The 14,438-nt window shown below is 42.3% G+C and overlaps 1 protein-coding gene across 4 annotated transcripts in view; it reads left to right on the top strand.

Moving 5' to 3' along the window:
* tbc1d4 (TBC1 domain family, member 4) overlaps window positions 1-14,438 on the top strand; it is a 284,961-nt gene that overhangs the window by 190,605 nt on the left and 79,918 nt on the right. For 3 of the 4 annotated variants that reach the window (XM_043691388.1, XM_043691390.1, XM_043691391.1), the window contains exons 9-11: window positions 4,793-4,870; window positions 5,361-5,602; window positions 8,873-9,028. In XM_043691388.1, coding sequence (XP_043547323.1) covers window positions 4,793-4,870; window positions 5,361-5,602; window positions 8,873-9,028 — 476 coding nt within the window. The remainder of the gene's footprint in view (window positions 1-4,792; window positions 4,871-5,360; window positions 5,603-8,872; window positions 9,029-14,438) is intronic. The other variant, XM_043691389.1, reaches the window with a different exon arrangement.

Genomic DNA, 14,438 nt, shown 5'->3' with positions numbered 1-14,438 from the left:
CTACCTTGGCCCAGAACACACGCAAAGTGCGGAATCTCATTAAGAGTTGCAAATTATTTCACAAATATCAAATTGAAAATTAAAGAACCTCTGACTTTTGCTTTCTGTCTCTTCTTTCTATCTCCTTTATTCCAATCTTTTTCTCTTTCTGCATTTCGCTCTCTACCTGATCTGATTGTCACTTTGCTTGATTTGATTCAGCCTCCTTCTCAGTTCTCCTGTTTGCTTCTTAATTCTTATAATCTCATTGGTTAAGAAGATCCAGTTTGCACTGTTATTCAATAGGTTTCCACATTTTCTGTTCTATTGCTGGAAACTTGCTCTTTTTGCAAATTAGGGGGTGAGATTTCTAAAACAGAAATAAGCATGAAGCAGATGCACTTAGCTAGTAAAATCTGGGCTAGTTTCCCATCCTGTCCTCTATGGAGGGTGACCATGATAGGAGTCCACAGGGAGCTACTGAAACAAGCCACATGCTGAAGACTATGATGGTGGACTTGTGCAAAATGTCACCTGTATCCTTACAGTGTGGAAACAGGCCTTTCGGCCCAACAAGTCCAGACCGACCCTACAAAGAGTTTCCCACCCAAAGCCATTCCTGATTACTTTACATTTACCCGTAACTAATGTACCTAACCAAGCATCGCGAGCATGGCCAATTCACCTGACCTGCACATCTTTGGATTGTGGGAGGAAACCAGAGCACCCAGACGAAACCCACGCAGATACAGGGAGAATGTGCAAACCCCACGCAGTCGCCCAAGGCTGGAATCGAACCAGGGTCCCTGGTGCTATGAAGCAGCTGAGCTAAGCACTGAGCCACAGTGCCGCCCAATGTCAGTAAAGTGTCTGAACCAGGAGGAGAACTGCAATGCATTTAATTTCTTTCAGGTTGAAGCTTTTAAGAAGCCCTCACAGATTTCCTCACAGTAAAAAATAAATCCTGCTGATTTTCTCTTTCAGTGATTAAAATGTTAGCTGTTGGAAATAAGAATGCTGGAATTTGTTCCTGCTCTGAACTTCACAGTACAAACAAACAAGTGTTACTAGGTAATATTTTATAGTAGGTAGCTGGAATTTATCTTGTGAATTTATCTTCCTGAAGAAGGGCTCATGCCCGAAACGTCGATTCTCCTGCTCCTTGGATGCTGCCTGACCTGCTGCGCTTTTCCAGCAACACATTTTCAGCTCTGATCTCCAGCATCTGCAGTCCTCACTTTCTCCTAGCTGGAATTTATAGAGAGATGTATATCATTGTTCTGTGCTCTGCATGAGGTGATCATTAGCTATGTACAGTCATGAAACATTTAATGAGATGCAGTACTTCCTTTACAATGGGCAAGGCATCTTAAAAATCTAAGCTGCCTTTTTCTCACAGCGTGCACAGGGTTTTCATGTTTCTTGCTTGATACAATCATTCCTGTTTTTACCTGGTGCTGCTGCAAACTAAGTCAAACACTGCTGTATGCCACATGTAAAAATGCAACCTGTTGGTGTTTTCTAAGGTCAGATATTCTGCTTCAGCACATAAAGTGCTTGACCAAACAGGACAGTAGCATCGTTGGGCACTTAAAGGATTTTTTTATAATTTGAGTTGATTTGATTTGATTTATTATTGTCATATGTACCTATGTACAGTGAAAAGTTTTATTTTGCGTGCAGTACAAGCAGATCATACCATACAAAGAGTATAAGGATAATAGAACAGAGTGAGAAAAACAATGTTATGACTGCAGAGAAAGTACACAAAAGAGTGAGATCAACATTAGATTTGAAGTTTGAAATGTTCTTTCAGAAGTCGAATAACAACAGGGAAGAAACTGTTCTTGAATCTGTTGTTTAAGATTTTGTATCTTCTGCCTGACTGAAGAGATTGGAAGAGATTATAACCAGGGTGAGAGGGGTCTTTGATTATGTAGGCTTCCTTCCCAAGGCAGCAAGAAGTATAGATGGAGTCCAAGATGGAGATAGGGTATCGGAGGGTATGACAGCTGAGGTGAAGTGTGGTGTGGGGAATCTCATGTGGACCATAAATGAGGGCCAAATGGCCTGTTTCTGTGCTGTAAATTCTATGGAAAAATTCATACCTTGCCATGTAGGTTGTACTTTGAAAACACCTCCATCCACCTACCCACTGTTTTGCAGTTGTAAATTGGGGGTGACTTTATTTTATGATTGTTTTGGTTTCAACCATTTCATCTTATTCCTAAAGAATAGTTTGTTGTTGTTTTGTGCTTGGGTTAACACTTTCTTTTCCCTCTTTGGGGAAGCATTTAAAGGATTAGGAGGCTGATTATCAACTTGTTTGAACCATGTCACAGATGGTTCTTCTGTGGCCAACAAGTCATCAATTGTGACTTGAAGCCAGAGTTTCTGGCTCAAGATCGGGGTGCTAAACCTCCTTTTAACACTGTCTAAAACGTCCCAAGAAACTACACAAGAATTTTACCAGGTAAACGTTCCCATGTGGTATTCAAATGGATTTAGTCAGTTGAGGTGGGAATTTATTTAGGACTGGACAATAAATCTTCATCAAAGTTGCAAGATGATTATTGATGGTAAATCCGTGTAAACTAATTATAAACACTTGGTTGAACTGAGTGGTGCTCTGTAACAACATGCCATTGTGAAGACTTGAATCACCATAATCACATTTTGACAGTCGTTTTGAAATCTGTGTTGCAAAATTCTTCCTTCATTTAACCAGTTTGTTTTCTTCAGTGCCCTGACATGCTGAATTAGGAAGTTGGCAAGTTAAATATTGACAGCACTGTAGCGGCAGGAGTGGGCTTGCATTTTCACTTATCATGGCTCCTTAGCTAATTATTCTCTTAGGTTAAGTTTCTGGCTGTGTGCATCTGTTATGTTGGTTACACTGTGTTTGATTAAAATGTAACCATATCTAATGCTTAGCAAAGGGGAAAATAACCAGTGTTTTTGTTCTTTCATTTTTTTGCTTGTTACATTTTCATCATTATCCGTGCATTCTTTGTTTGATAATCACACTGAAAACGGTCAATTTTGACAATTATTGCAACAGTGGTAAAATTTATTCAACATTAGTTCCCAATAAGTGACCTCTGAATATAAAGCTCATATGACTTGAGTGTTTTCCACCCTGAAACCACTTTGAATTGTGACCTTGTGGACACTTATTCCCTGTCCATGTTGCACATGTTTTGGCCTTCTAGTTATCAGGCTGATCTCCCCCAGCTTCCTGCGATGGGACTTGGCAGGCACTGTGCTGCTGCTGCAGTAGCTTTGCTCAGCATTGTAAACTTGCAGCTAATGTAGTCAGGAATTTGTGAAGGATTGTGTCGGATCACTGTGCTCCTTATTAGGCTCACCGAGGATTTCCAAAGTGTTTTTCATCTCTTTAAAGTCTTGCACTGCCGAGTTAAGCCAGGGAGCGAAGAGAGATCACTGGCTAGCTAAGTCATGTGGTTTAGCCTTATTTATACATTGTGTGTCAAAGAAAGTGAGTAGGGACAAGATTCCAGTGTCCATTGAATTGGTGATTAAAATGGAGACTAAAGAAGGTAAGGAGAGAAACTAGATGAGAACAGGGTGAAAACCTCATTTTAATTGTGCGGCCATTTGTGTCCAAGTCTTCAGTAGTTAGACTCTAAGCTCTGGAATTCCCTCCTTTTAAACCTCCTACTGCCCCCACTCTTTAAGATAATCCTTCCCAGCTAGCGTTTGGTCATCTGGCTTAATGTCAAAGGGTGTGGACTGCCTTATCTTGTTTGATAATGCTTTGTGAATTGCCATGGGACAATTTATTGCAATAAAGGTAGTAAACAAACATGACTTGTTCCTGAGAGTGATTCTGGTCTGTTGAAACCAGTGCACTCAAACATATTGCGTAGGGTGTTTCTAAAAGGAGTTTTTTTTATATATTAGGTGTAAGCTATCTGTCATGCAGTTTTCTGCACTGTATATGGTAATCTTGACACTGCTGGCCCCCTGTAAGAAACTGAAAAGTCTTTTCTTTCTATCCTCCCAACTTCATGGTGTGATACTGCGAATTTGCCTTGAGGGGCTACCATGGGTGTAAAACCATGATTTCATTCCTCCCTATCTCTGCAATCACTCAGGGCCATGAGGCTCAGGGATCTCTGCACTCACCCAATTCTCTGCTCTTTTCATTACTACACCAATTGGTGGCTGTACATTCAGCTGCCCATCGGTCCAACGCTCTGGAATTTTTTCCTTAAACCTCTCCTCCTCAGTTGTCTCTTAAAATCTTCCTCTCCTTGACAAAGCTCTTGATCACTTGCCACCTTTATGCCTGATACAGTCAAATTTTATTCAGTAAGATTCATGTGAAGTAATGTCTTGCTGCCTTAAAAGCACTCTTTAAATTCAGGTGGCAGTTGCAGATTTGTCCCCCTCTGCCCGCCCCATCAGCAATTGTTTAAACAAATTTTACCTCTCTTCTCAGAGGTCAAACAGGTAATCTGGACATTATCATATTGTTATTTGAAAATGATCGTTGTGTGTCCAAAATGACTGCACTTCAGAAGTACTGAATTGGAAAGTCCTGAGGTTGCACAAGATATAAATTCAAGTAATTCTTCCAAATGTCAGCGTTCCAAATGTCAGTGTTAATAAATAAGTGATCTGGTTGTGCCCCTCATGTCATTCACAGTCCAATTCATGTTGCCAAAGATGAAAAGGACAGTGGACCCTGTTTGATCATCTCCCAGCCTGACAAGGCCCCGTTTGAGAATGTTCAAAAGTACCATGTTTAACAACACATCTGATTTTATGCATTCATGTTTCGCTTTAGGGTGCCAAGATGCGGGGTCGCTTAGGAAGTATGGACAGCTTTGAGCGTTGCAACAGCCTTGCATCGGACGCTTCCAGGGTGAGTCCTGCGGTCAGTCCACCTTTTTAGCCTTTTGCCCGCCCACTCAAACAAAATCTGATTCAGCAGTGACCCTACTCAAACGGTAGCTTTGTTTTGCTCGAATACTTTCCATGGAGCAGGAAGTCTGTCGGTGAAATCCAGAGGAAGTGCTTGCGATTGCAGTTCCAGCCTTCGAGGAGCACTCCAAAATCACTGAAGATAGTGTCATCAGCAAAAGAGAAGTGAAAAGTCTGGTCACCAGCATTCTTTTTACATAGAAAACTTCAAAACATAGCTTGCTTATCAGCCGTATGCAGCAGTATTTGTAAATCTTCACTGGATTAAGCTCGGCAGGATATGGGAGTTGGTCAGATAGCACACATTAGCATACAATGGGTATCTGACAGTACATTGACAGATTTACAGGATTTCTGTTCTGCTGTCAGCTTTTTAGAGTGAGCATCTCATTGCTTTTTTTTCTGACCCTCTGCCGTCGTTCTGGGCACAGGACGCTTCTCCAGGGGAATCCCCTCCCAACTCTCCACCCGTCAGCCCCCGGGCGTCCCCCATCTCCTCGCTAGGCCAGCTGTTCACAGAGGACGATCCCGACTCGCCGCAGTTCCGGAGAAGGGCCCACACTTTCAGCCACCCGCCGTCAAGCAGCAAGCGGAGAATCAGCTTTCCAAATGAGAAGCTGCCCCACGGCCGCTCTCCCATCTTTCGCCAGCAGTCGGAGATTATTCGGAGCAGGTAAAGAAATTTTTGGGTTGTGGGAGAGTGGGAAGGAGCGTTATTGTCTATAGGTGTAACTGTTCTGAAATGAGTCCCACCTGATTACATTTTACACATATGCCTCTCTTTTTGCATTGAGAGTTGTCTATCTCATTGGGTTAAGATTAGAGTGGTGCTGGAAAAGCACAGCAGGTTAGGCAGCATCCAAGGAGCAGGAAAATCGACATTTCGGACAAAAGCCCTTCATCAGGAGCCCTGATAAAGGGCTTATGCCCAAAACGTCGACTTTCCTGCTCCTCGGATGCTGCCTGACCTGCTGTGCTTTTCCAGCACCACTCTGATCTTGACTGCAATCTCCAACATCTGCAGTCCTCACTTCTGTCTATCTCATAGGGTTGCACAGAGTACAAAAGCAAGACAAAGACTTTGTGAAATGCTGGTTTAGCACTAACTGGAGTATTGGTTCCAATTCTAAGCAAAATATGTAGGCATTAGAAAGGATGTATAAAATGTTCAAAAGAATGGTTCCATTGAGGAGAGATTTCAGTTGCATGGATAGATTGGAGATGCTAGGGCTAATCTTGGCAAAGAAAGGTTTGACAGACAATTTGATGCAGGTGAGAGAAGATGGCAAACAATGCAATTTTATAACTTGATTCAACTCAATTCAACGATGTAGGACCATTGTGTAGAATTGCTGAACAAACACAATGCTTCGATCTAAAGCCTTGATTTAAGCATAGAGTATTCTGCTGAACTAGTGAAGGAAGATTTCCCTTTTCTCCATTTCTTCTGAAATCGTGATTGCATTTTTGATAATCTGATCTATCCTATTGCTTCACCTAAGAGAAGCTTTGCTCCCCAGGTCTTTTATAAAATGTTGCTCTGAATCGACCTGTTTTCAAACATGGACAATGACAAATTTCAGATTGCCAGCTAGTGTTCCAAGCATTACCTGTTGTGGCTGTTTGGAATGGCTTTTGCAGTGACCTGCTGACTTCACTGACAGTATTTATGTCTATTAATAGGCAACTTTTTGTAGAACTCCTGAATTAAACAAAATTGTGATTACAGACCTGTATTAAAAATTGAATTGCATTTATCAGCTAACTCGTTTATGCTATAAACATATATAAAAACTCAATTTTTGTAAGTTAACATCTACATTAATTTTATTAAATAAATTACATATTTTAATTGGAATTGAATCACTTGCTAAAAACAATAGATGTTTGTGGAATTTGTTGAGCCAAATTCTTTTAAAATCCATCTTAAATTTCATTGTATGATAATGATTCTGTTAAACAGCCTCCATTGTTTTGCACATTTATCTTTATTTTATTTCCAACGTGTTACTGGTAGCATGAACTCTAGACTCTGATTAAGAGATAGAGATAATTGAGTGTCATTTTCATAGCTTCTGTCTGGACCACATTCTCAGAATGGCTAGACTCTTGAGGTACAAGCTGGTATGTAGATTTCATTCTTAAGTTTTCCTTCCTTCTGCCACTCAGCTAACTTGACTTCGTGCCAAGATCGGAATGCCAGGTGAGGTGAGGTGAAGGTTTGTACCATCCCTTTGCTAGCTGTCCACTCTTTAGTTTAGATTAGATTCCCTACAGTATGAAAACAGGCCCTTTGGCCCAACAAGTCCACACAGACCATCCGAAGAGTATCCCACCCAGACCCAGTCCCCTACCGTATGTTTACTCCCGACTAAGCCACCTAACAGTATGGGCAATTTAGCACAGCCAGTTCACCTAACCTGCATGTCATTGCGACTGTGGGAGGAAACCAGAGTACCCAGAGGAAACCCACGCAGACACGGGAGAATGTGCCAACTCCATACAGACAGTTGCCAGAGGTGGGAATCGAACTCAGGTCCCTGGCTCTGTGAGGCAGCAGTGCTAACCACTGAACCACCATGCTAACTCAGTGGTTAGCACTGCTGCCTCACAGGGCCAGGGACCCAGGTTTGATTCCCACCTCAGGCAACTGTCTGTGTGGATTTGCACATTAGTTGTGCTTTGTAAAAAGAGGATTAGTAAATAATTCCAAATCTTTCTTTCTCAACATGAAAATCATTGAAAATTGTACATGACAATTTTTGGATGACCTACTTTGATACTTCTGTTAAATATTTGATTATTTTACTCAGACTTGAGACTGAAGTATCCCGTCTTGCACTTCAGCCGTGTTTCCTTACAGACACTCAGGTCGATTGAAAAATTCGAGAACAGATCCCTTCAAAGAGGAAGGGAAACTAATGGCATGGCACTGCAATAACAGAGTTAGCAAAGATCTAATAACAGCAAAATATCATGTATTGAATAGCACACAGAATATTTTCCTAGGAAACTTTTAATCAATATATCACAAGTTCGCTTTAAAAACAGAACAATATTTTAAGTTTGTCCAGAAATTAACTGAGATAGATAGGTTCTTGAGTATCAAGGGATACAGGGAGAAAGTGGGAGAATGGGGTTGAGAAAATTATTAGCCATGATTGAATGGCAGAGCAGAACTTGATGGGCTGAATGGCCCAATTTCTGCTCCTATGTCTTATGGTCTTAATATCTTTCCTATTTCTTTCCATCTACGGTTATATGGCTCTTCATGTTAGCATTCTGAAATATTTCTTCATCCTTTCAGGTAAAAATGCAAGACCATTTTTAAAATAGTTGCTGTACAAATTATTGCAATTTACTGAATAATACATAGGGGAGAAAGTGAGGGCTGCAGATGCTGGAGATCAGAGCTGAAAATGTGTTGCTGGAAAAGCGCAGCAGGTCAGGCAGCATCCAAGGAACAGGAGAATCGACGTTTCGGGCATAAGCCCTTCTTCCTATTTTTTTCCCTTCGGGCATAAGCCCTTCTTCAGGAATAATACATACACCAGCATATTTAACTTAAAAAGTTAAACATACAGAAATGGACAGTAATAAAAATGCTATTGAATAAACCATAGACAAATGGCTTTTCATTCAGTACCAGGCTTTACCTGGTGTTGTTGTTTAATGGGGGTAACAGCTGCAAACTGGAAAGGTAGGTGAAAGTATCAGATAGAGACCACATGTCATCATTCCAGGGTTTTACCCAAAATTATAACCAATGAGTATGTCTGCACATCCAAGTTTTTAAAAAATCTGTCTCCTGCAGAACTTTGCAACTTTTACAGCAAGAGCACTTTTCACGAGGCAGACGGTTGCTTCGTACTTCACCATTTGACCACTGTTTTCTTTTCCTGTGTTTTGTCTTTGTTTTCCCCTTCTGGTTCTGCTCACTCAGCCCCATCAATATCGTGAGAAGCAATCGCAGTAACTCAGAGAGCGAATCCACTTCCAGCAGCCTTCCCTCATCCCTGTCCGTCCCGACTTTCCTGAAGCCCTTTTACACCAACACCAGCAGGCTGCTGCAGCAGTCGGAGAGTGGGACATCCAAGAGGTGAGAGCGGCTTGCAGCCTGCTTGCCAATCCTGCCCTAATACTGCACCTTGTTGCCTGATCAGTGTGGCTAATTGATGTGCCTGCCAGATATTTGTCACTGTTTCTTTGATGCTGTATTTGCTGTGGCCTGCAGTGAATAAATATGTGTGAATTGTTGCAGTCAGCTTACTCTGTGTAATCTGCTTTAGCTTCAGTGTGCTCTGCACAAGTGGACAGAAAGTGTGACTAATTACTGGTACAAATGTTTGTATCATTTTAGGGAGAAAATCTCATTGTTTAAGTCCTTTCAAAAATAATTTTTAAAGAATTATACAGTGATTTTTGTTGGTTAAAAGTATCAAGGGTTATGGAAGTCAAGATAGATGGTCCTAAGATACAATTGAACCTTGACCTATATGTGAATGATGGAATGAGCTCAAGGGACCAAATGGCCTATTTCTCGGTTCTAATTTGTCCTGTCACAAAATGGTTACCATGATGAAAGCTGTTTGTTCCATCTTCATTCATTCATTCAGATACAGTGGAGGACATTTGCTTAGGATGTATATTTGAAAGCGATGAAGTTCGAGAGCTATGGAGATAGAGCCGGAGAGTGGGACTATCGGGCTGCTCTTTCAGGAGCTGGTACAGGAATGTTGGATCAAATGGCCTCCTTCTGTACCATAAAATTGTCTGATTCTGTGACAGAAACAGATCTCTTGGCCCATCCCATCCATGCTGCATTACTGCCCACTTGAGCCTCCATCCCTCTTTCCTCATGTGACTTTATCAGCATAGCCCTCTATTCACTTCTCTGTCCGATGTTTGTGTAGCTTCCCCTCAAATGCATCTATATTAGTACTCAGTGGTGGCAAGCTCCACAATTATTCCACTCCTTGTGTGAAGAGTTTACCTTTAAGTTCATGCTTACATTTTTTGGTGACTATCTTTTATTAATGGACTCCAGTTTTGCCATTTCCCATTGAATGATCAGGGAGAAGATAAGGCCGATCAGGGATAGTGGAGGGAACTTGTGTGTGGAGTCTGAGCAGAAAGGGGAAACTCTAAATGAGTTTTTTTGCTTTGGTTTTCACCAAGGAAAGGGAACTTGTTGTAAATGAAAACTTAGAGGAGCTGGGATACAGTCTTGACCAGATCAAGATTGATGAAGTTGATGTGCTAGAAATTTTGGAAAACATTAAGATTGATAAGTCCCCTGGGCCAAACCAGATTTATCCTAGGCTGCTCCAGGAAGTGAGAAAGGAGGTTGCTAAGCCGCTGGTGAGGATATTTGCCTCCTCACTCTCCACAGGAGTCGTACAGGAGGATTGGAAGGAGGTGAATGTTGTTCCTCTTTTCAAGAAGGGTAATAGGGAAATCCCTGGCAATTACAGACCAGTCAGTCTTACATCTGTGGTCAGCAAAGATTTGGAAAGAATTCTGATGGATAGAATTCATGATTATTTGGCAAAGCATAGTGTGATTAAAGGCAGTCAGCATGGCTTTGTGAGGGGCAGGTCATGTCTCACAAATCTTATTGAGTTCTTTGATGAGGCGTCAAGACAGGTCGACAACAGTCGAGCAGTGGATGTGGTGTATGGACTTCAGCAAGGCATTTGATAGGGTTCCCCATGGTAGGCTCATTCATAAAGTCAGGAAGTACGGAATACAGGGAGACTTGGCTATCTGGACTCAGACTTGGCTGGCTGACAGAAGGGCTTATGCCCGAAACGTCGATTCCCCTGCTCCTTGGATGCTGCCTGACCTGCTGCGCTTTTCCAGCAACATTTTTCAGCTCTGATCTCCAGAATCTGCAGTCCTCACTTTCTCCTGGCTGACAGAAGGCAGCAGATGGAAAGTATTCTGCCTGAAGGTCAGTGTTGAGTGGGGTCCCACAGGCCTCTGCTCTTTGTAGTTTTTATAAATGACTTGGATGAGGAGGTTGAGGGGTGGGTTAGTAAATTTGCAGATGACACAAAGGTTGGAGGTGTTGTTGGTAGTAAAGAGGGCTACTGCAGGCTGCAGCATGACATAGACAGGATGCAGAGCTGGGCTGAGAAATGGCAGATGGAGTTCAACCTGGATAAATGCGAAGTGATGCATTTTGGAAGGTCGAACTCAAGCACTGAATATAGGATTAAAGACAGGATTCTTGGCAGAGTGGAGGAACAGAGGGATCTGGGTATGTAACTACATAGATCTCTCAAAATTGCCACCCAAGTGGATAGGGTTGTTAAGAAAGCATATAGTGTTTTGGCTTTCATTAACAGGGGGATTGAGTTTAAGAGCTGCAAGGTTTTGCTGCAGTTATACAAGTCCCTGGTGAGACCACACGTGGAATACTGTGTCCAGTTCTGGTCGCCCTACTAGAGGAAAGATACAGAGGCTTTGGAGAGGGTGCAAAGAAGATTTGTCAGGATGCTGCCTGGACTGGAGGACTTGCCGTATGAAGAAAGACTGAATAAGCTCAGACTTTTCTCTCTGGAGAGAAGGAGGAAGAGAGGAGGCCTGATCAAGGTGTACAGAATAATGAGAGGAATAGATAGAGTCAATAGCCAGAGACTTTTCCCCAGAGCAGGATTGACTGGTACGACAAGAGATAGTTTGAAGATATTAGGAGGAAGGTATAAAGGAGACATCAGAGGTAGGTTCTTTACGCAGAGAGTTATGAATGCATGAAATGCATTGCCAGTTGAGGTGGTGGAAGCGAAGTCTGTTCTGTGGGCCTGTTCTGTGCTGTACTTTTCTATGTTCTATAGATAGAAATATTGGATTGCATTTTGGCAGCCAAGGTGGGTAACTCCGGTTAGGAAATTTCTCAACTTCCTTGGACCCACCCTGTAAAAAGTGCCCCGAAATACCATTTTCAGTTTGAGATGGAGGGGCGGGTTAAGGATGAACCAGTCCATTCACTCAAAAAAACAGATTTGGGTAGCGACAGCATGGTATGTAGTGAGTTAGTGCCCAGGCAGGCTAGATAGCCTCAGTTCTCCAAGGGATTTGGCCGAGCTATTTCAGAAGTTACCAGGCTGGCTAATCCTCATGGGACTGGGATATCAGAGCAATTACAGAAACATGGCTCAGGGATGGACAGGACTGGCAGCTTCATGTTCCAGGATAGAAATGCTACAGGAAGGACAGCAAAGGAGGAAAGAGAGGAGGGGGAGTGGCGTTTTGATAAGGGATAGCATTACAGCTGTACTGGGGGAAGGATGTCACTGGAAACATATCCAGGGAAGTTATTTGGGTGGAACTGAGGAATATGAAATGGATGATCACCTTATTGGGATTGTATTATAGACCCCCCTAATATTCAGCGGGAAATTGAGAAACAAATTTGTAAGGAGATCTCAGTTATCTGTAAGAATAATAGAGTGGTTATGATAGGGGACTTTAACTTTCCAAACATAGACTGGGTTTAGATGGAGAGGAATTTGTTAAGACTGGGGTGCAAAACTTGACCTACTCTTGGGAAATAAGGCAGGGCAGGTGACGGAGGTGTCAGTGGGGGAGCACTTTGGGGCCAGCGACCATAATTTGAATGGTTTTAAAAAAGTGATGGAAAAGGATAGACCAGATTTAAAAATTGAAGCTCTAAATTGGAGGAGTGTTAATTTTGACTTTGTTAGGCAAGAACTTTCAAAAGCTGACTGGGGACAGATGTTCGCAGGTAAAGGGACAGCTGGAGATTGGGAAGCCTTCAGAAATGAGATAACATGAATCCAGAGACAGTATATTCCTGTTAAGGTGAAAGGAAAGGCTGGTAGATGTAGGGAATGCTGGATGACTAGACAAATTGAGGGTTTTGTTAAGAAGGAAGCATATGTAAGGTATAGACAGGATAGATTGAGTGAATCCTAAGAAGAGTATAAAGGCAGTAGGAGTATACTTAAGAGGGAAATCAGGAGGGCAAAAAAGGGGACATGAGATAGCTTTGGCAAATAGAGTTAAGGAGAATCCAAAGACTTATTACAAATATATTAAGGACAAAAGGGTAACTAGGGAGAGAATAGGGCCCCTCAAAGATCAGCAAGGCAGCCTTTGTGTGGAGCTGCAGAAGATGGGGGAGATACTAAATGAGTATTTTGCATCAGTATTTACTGTGGAAAAGGACATGGAAGATATAGAATGAGGGGAAATAGATGGTGGTATCTTGAAAAATGTCCATATTACAGAGGAGGAAGTGCTAGATGTCTTAAAATACATAAACGTGGATAAATCCTCAGGACCTGATCAGGTGTACCCTAGAACTCTGTGGAAAGCTAGAGAAGTGATTGCTGGGCCCCTTGCTAAGACATCTGTATCATTGATAGTCACAGGTAAGGTGCCAGAAGATTGGAGGTTGGCTAACGTGGTGCCAGTAAGGTGGTAAGGACAAGTCAGGGAACAATAGACCAGTGAGCCTGACATCATAGTCAACGTGGCTTTGTGTGTGGGAAACCATGTCTCACAAACTTGATAGAATTTTTTGAAGAAGTAACAATGAGGATTAATGAGGCCAGAGCAATGGTCACGATCTATATGGACTTCAGTAAGGCATTTGACAAGGTTCCCCATGGGAGACAGGTTAGCAAGGTTTGATCTCAGGGAATACAAGGAGAACTAACCATTTGGATACAGAACTGACTCAAAGGTAGAAGATAGAGGGTGGTGGTTGAGGGTTGTTTTTCAGACTGGAGGCCTGTGACCAGCAGAGTGCCACAAGAATTGGTGCTGGGTCCACTACTTTTCATCATGTATATAAATGATTTGGATGTGAGCATGAGAGGTATAGTTATTAAGTTTGCAGATGACACCAAAATTGCAAGTGTCGTGGACACCGAAGAAGGTTTCCTCAGATTACAACGGGATCTTGATCAGATGGGCCAATGGGCTTGAGGAGTGGCAGATGGAGTTTAATTCAGATAAATACGAGGTGCTGCATTTTGGGAAAGCAAATCTTAGCAGGACTTATCCACTTAATAGTAAGGTCCCAGGGAGTGTTTCTGAACAAAGACACCTCGGAGTGCAGGTTCATAGCTCATTGAAAGTAGAGTCGCAGGTAGATAGGATAGTGAAGAAGGTGTTTATTTCCTTTATTGGTCAGAGTATTAAGTGAAGGAGTTGGGAGGTCATGTTGCAGCTGTACAGGACATTGGTTAGGCCACTTTTAGAATATTGCATTGAATTCTGGTCTCCTTCTTATCGGAAGGATGTTGGGAAACCTGAAAGGGTTCAGAAAAGATTTACAAGGATGTTGACATGGTTGGAGGATTTGAGCTGTAGAGAGAGGTTGAATAGGCTGGGGCTGTTTTCCTTGGAGCATCAGAGGCTGAGAGGTGACCTTATAGAGGTTTATAAGGTCATGCAGGGCATGGATAGTATAAATGGACAAAGTCTTTTCCCTGGGGTGGTGGAGTCCAGAACTAGGGAGATAGGATTAGGGTGAG

The sequence above is a fragment of the Chiloscyllium plagiosum genome, chromosome 6 (genome assembly GCF_004010195.1).
Source record: "Chiloscyllium plagiosum isolate BGI_BamShark_2017 chromosome 6, ASM401019v2, whole genome shotgun sequence".
Lineage (NCBI taxonomy): Eukaryota > Metazoa > Chordata > Chondrichthyes > Orectolobiformes > Hemiscylliidae > Chiloscyllium > Chiloscyllium plagiosum.
This window is presented reverse-complemented; position numbering and strand designations above follow the sequence as displayed.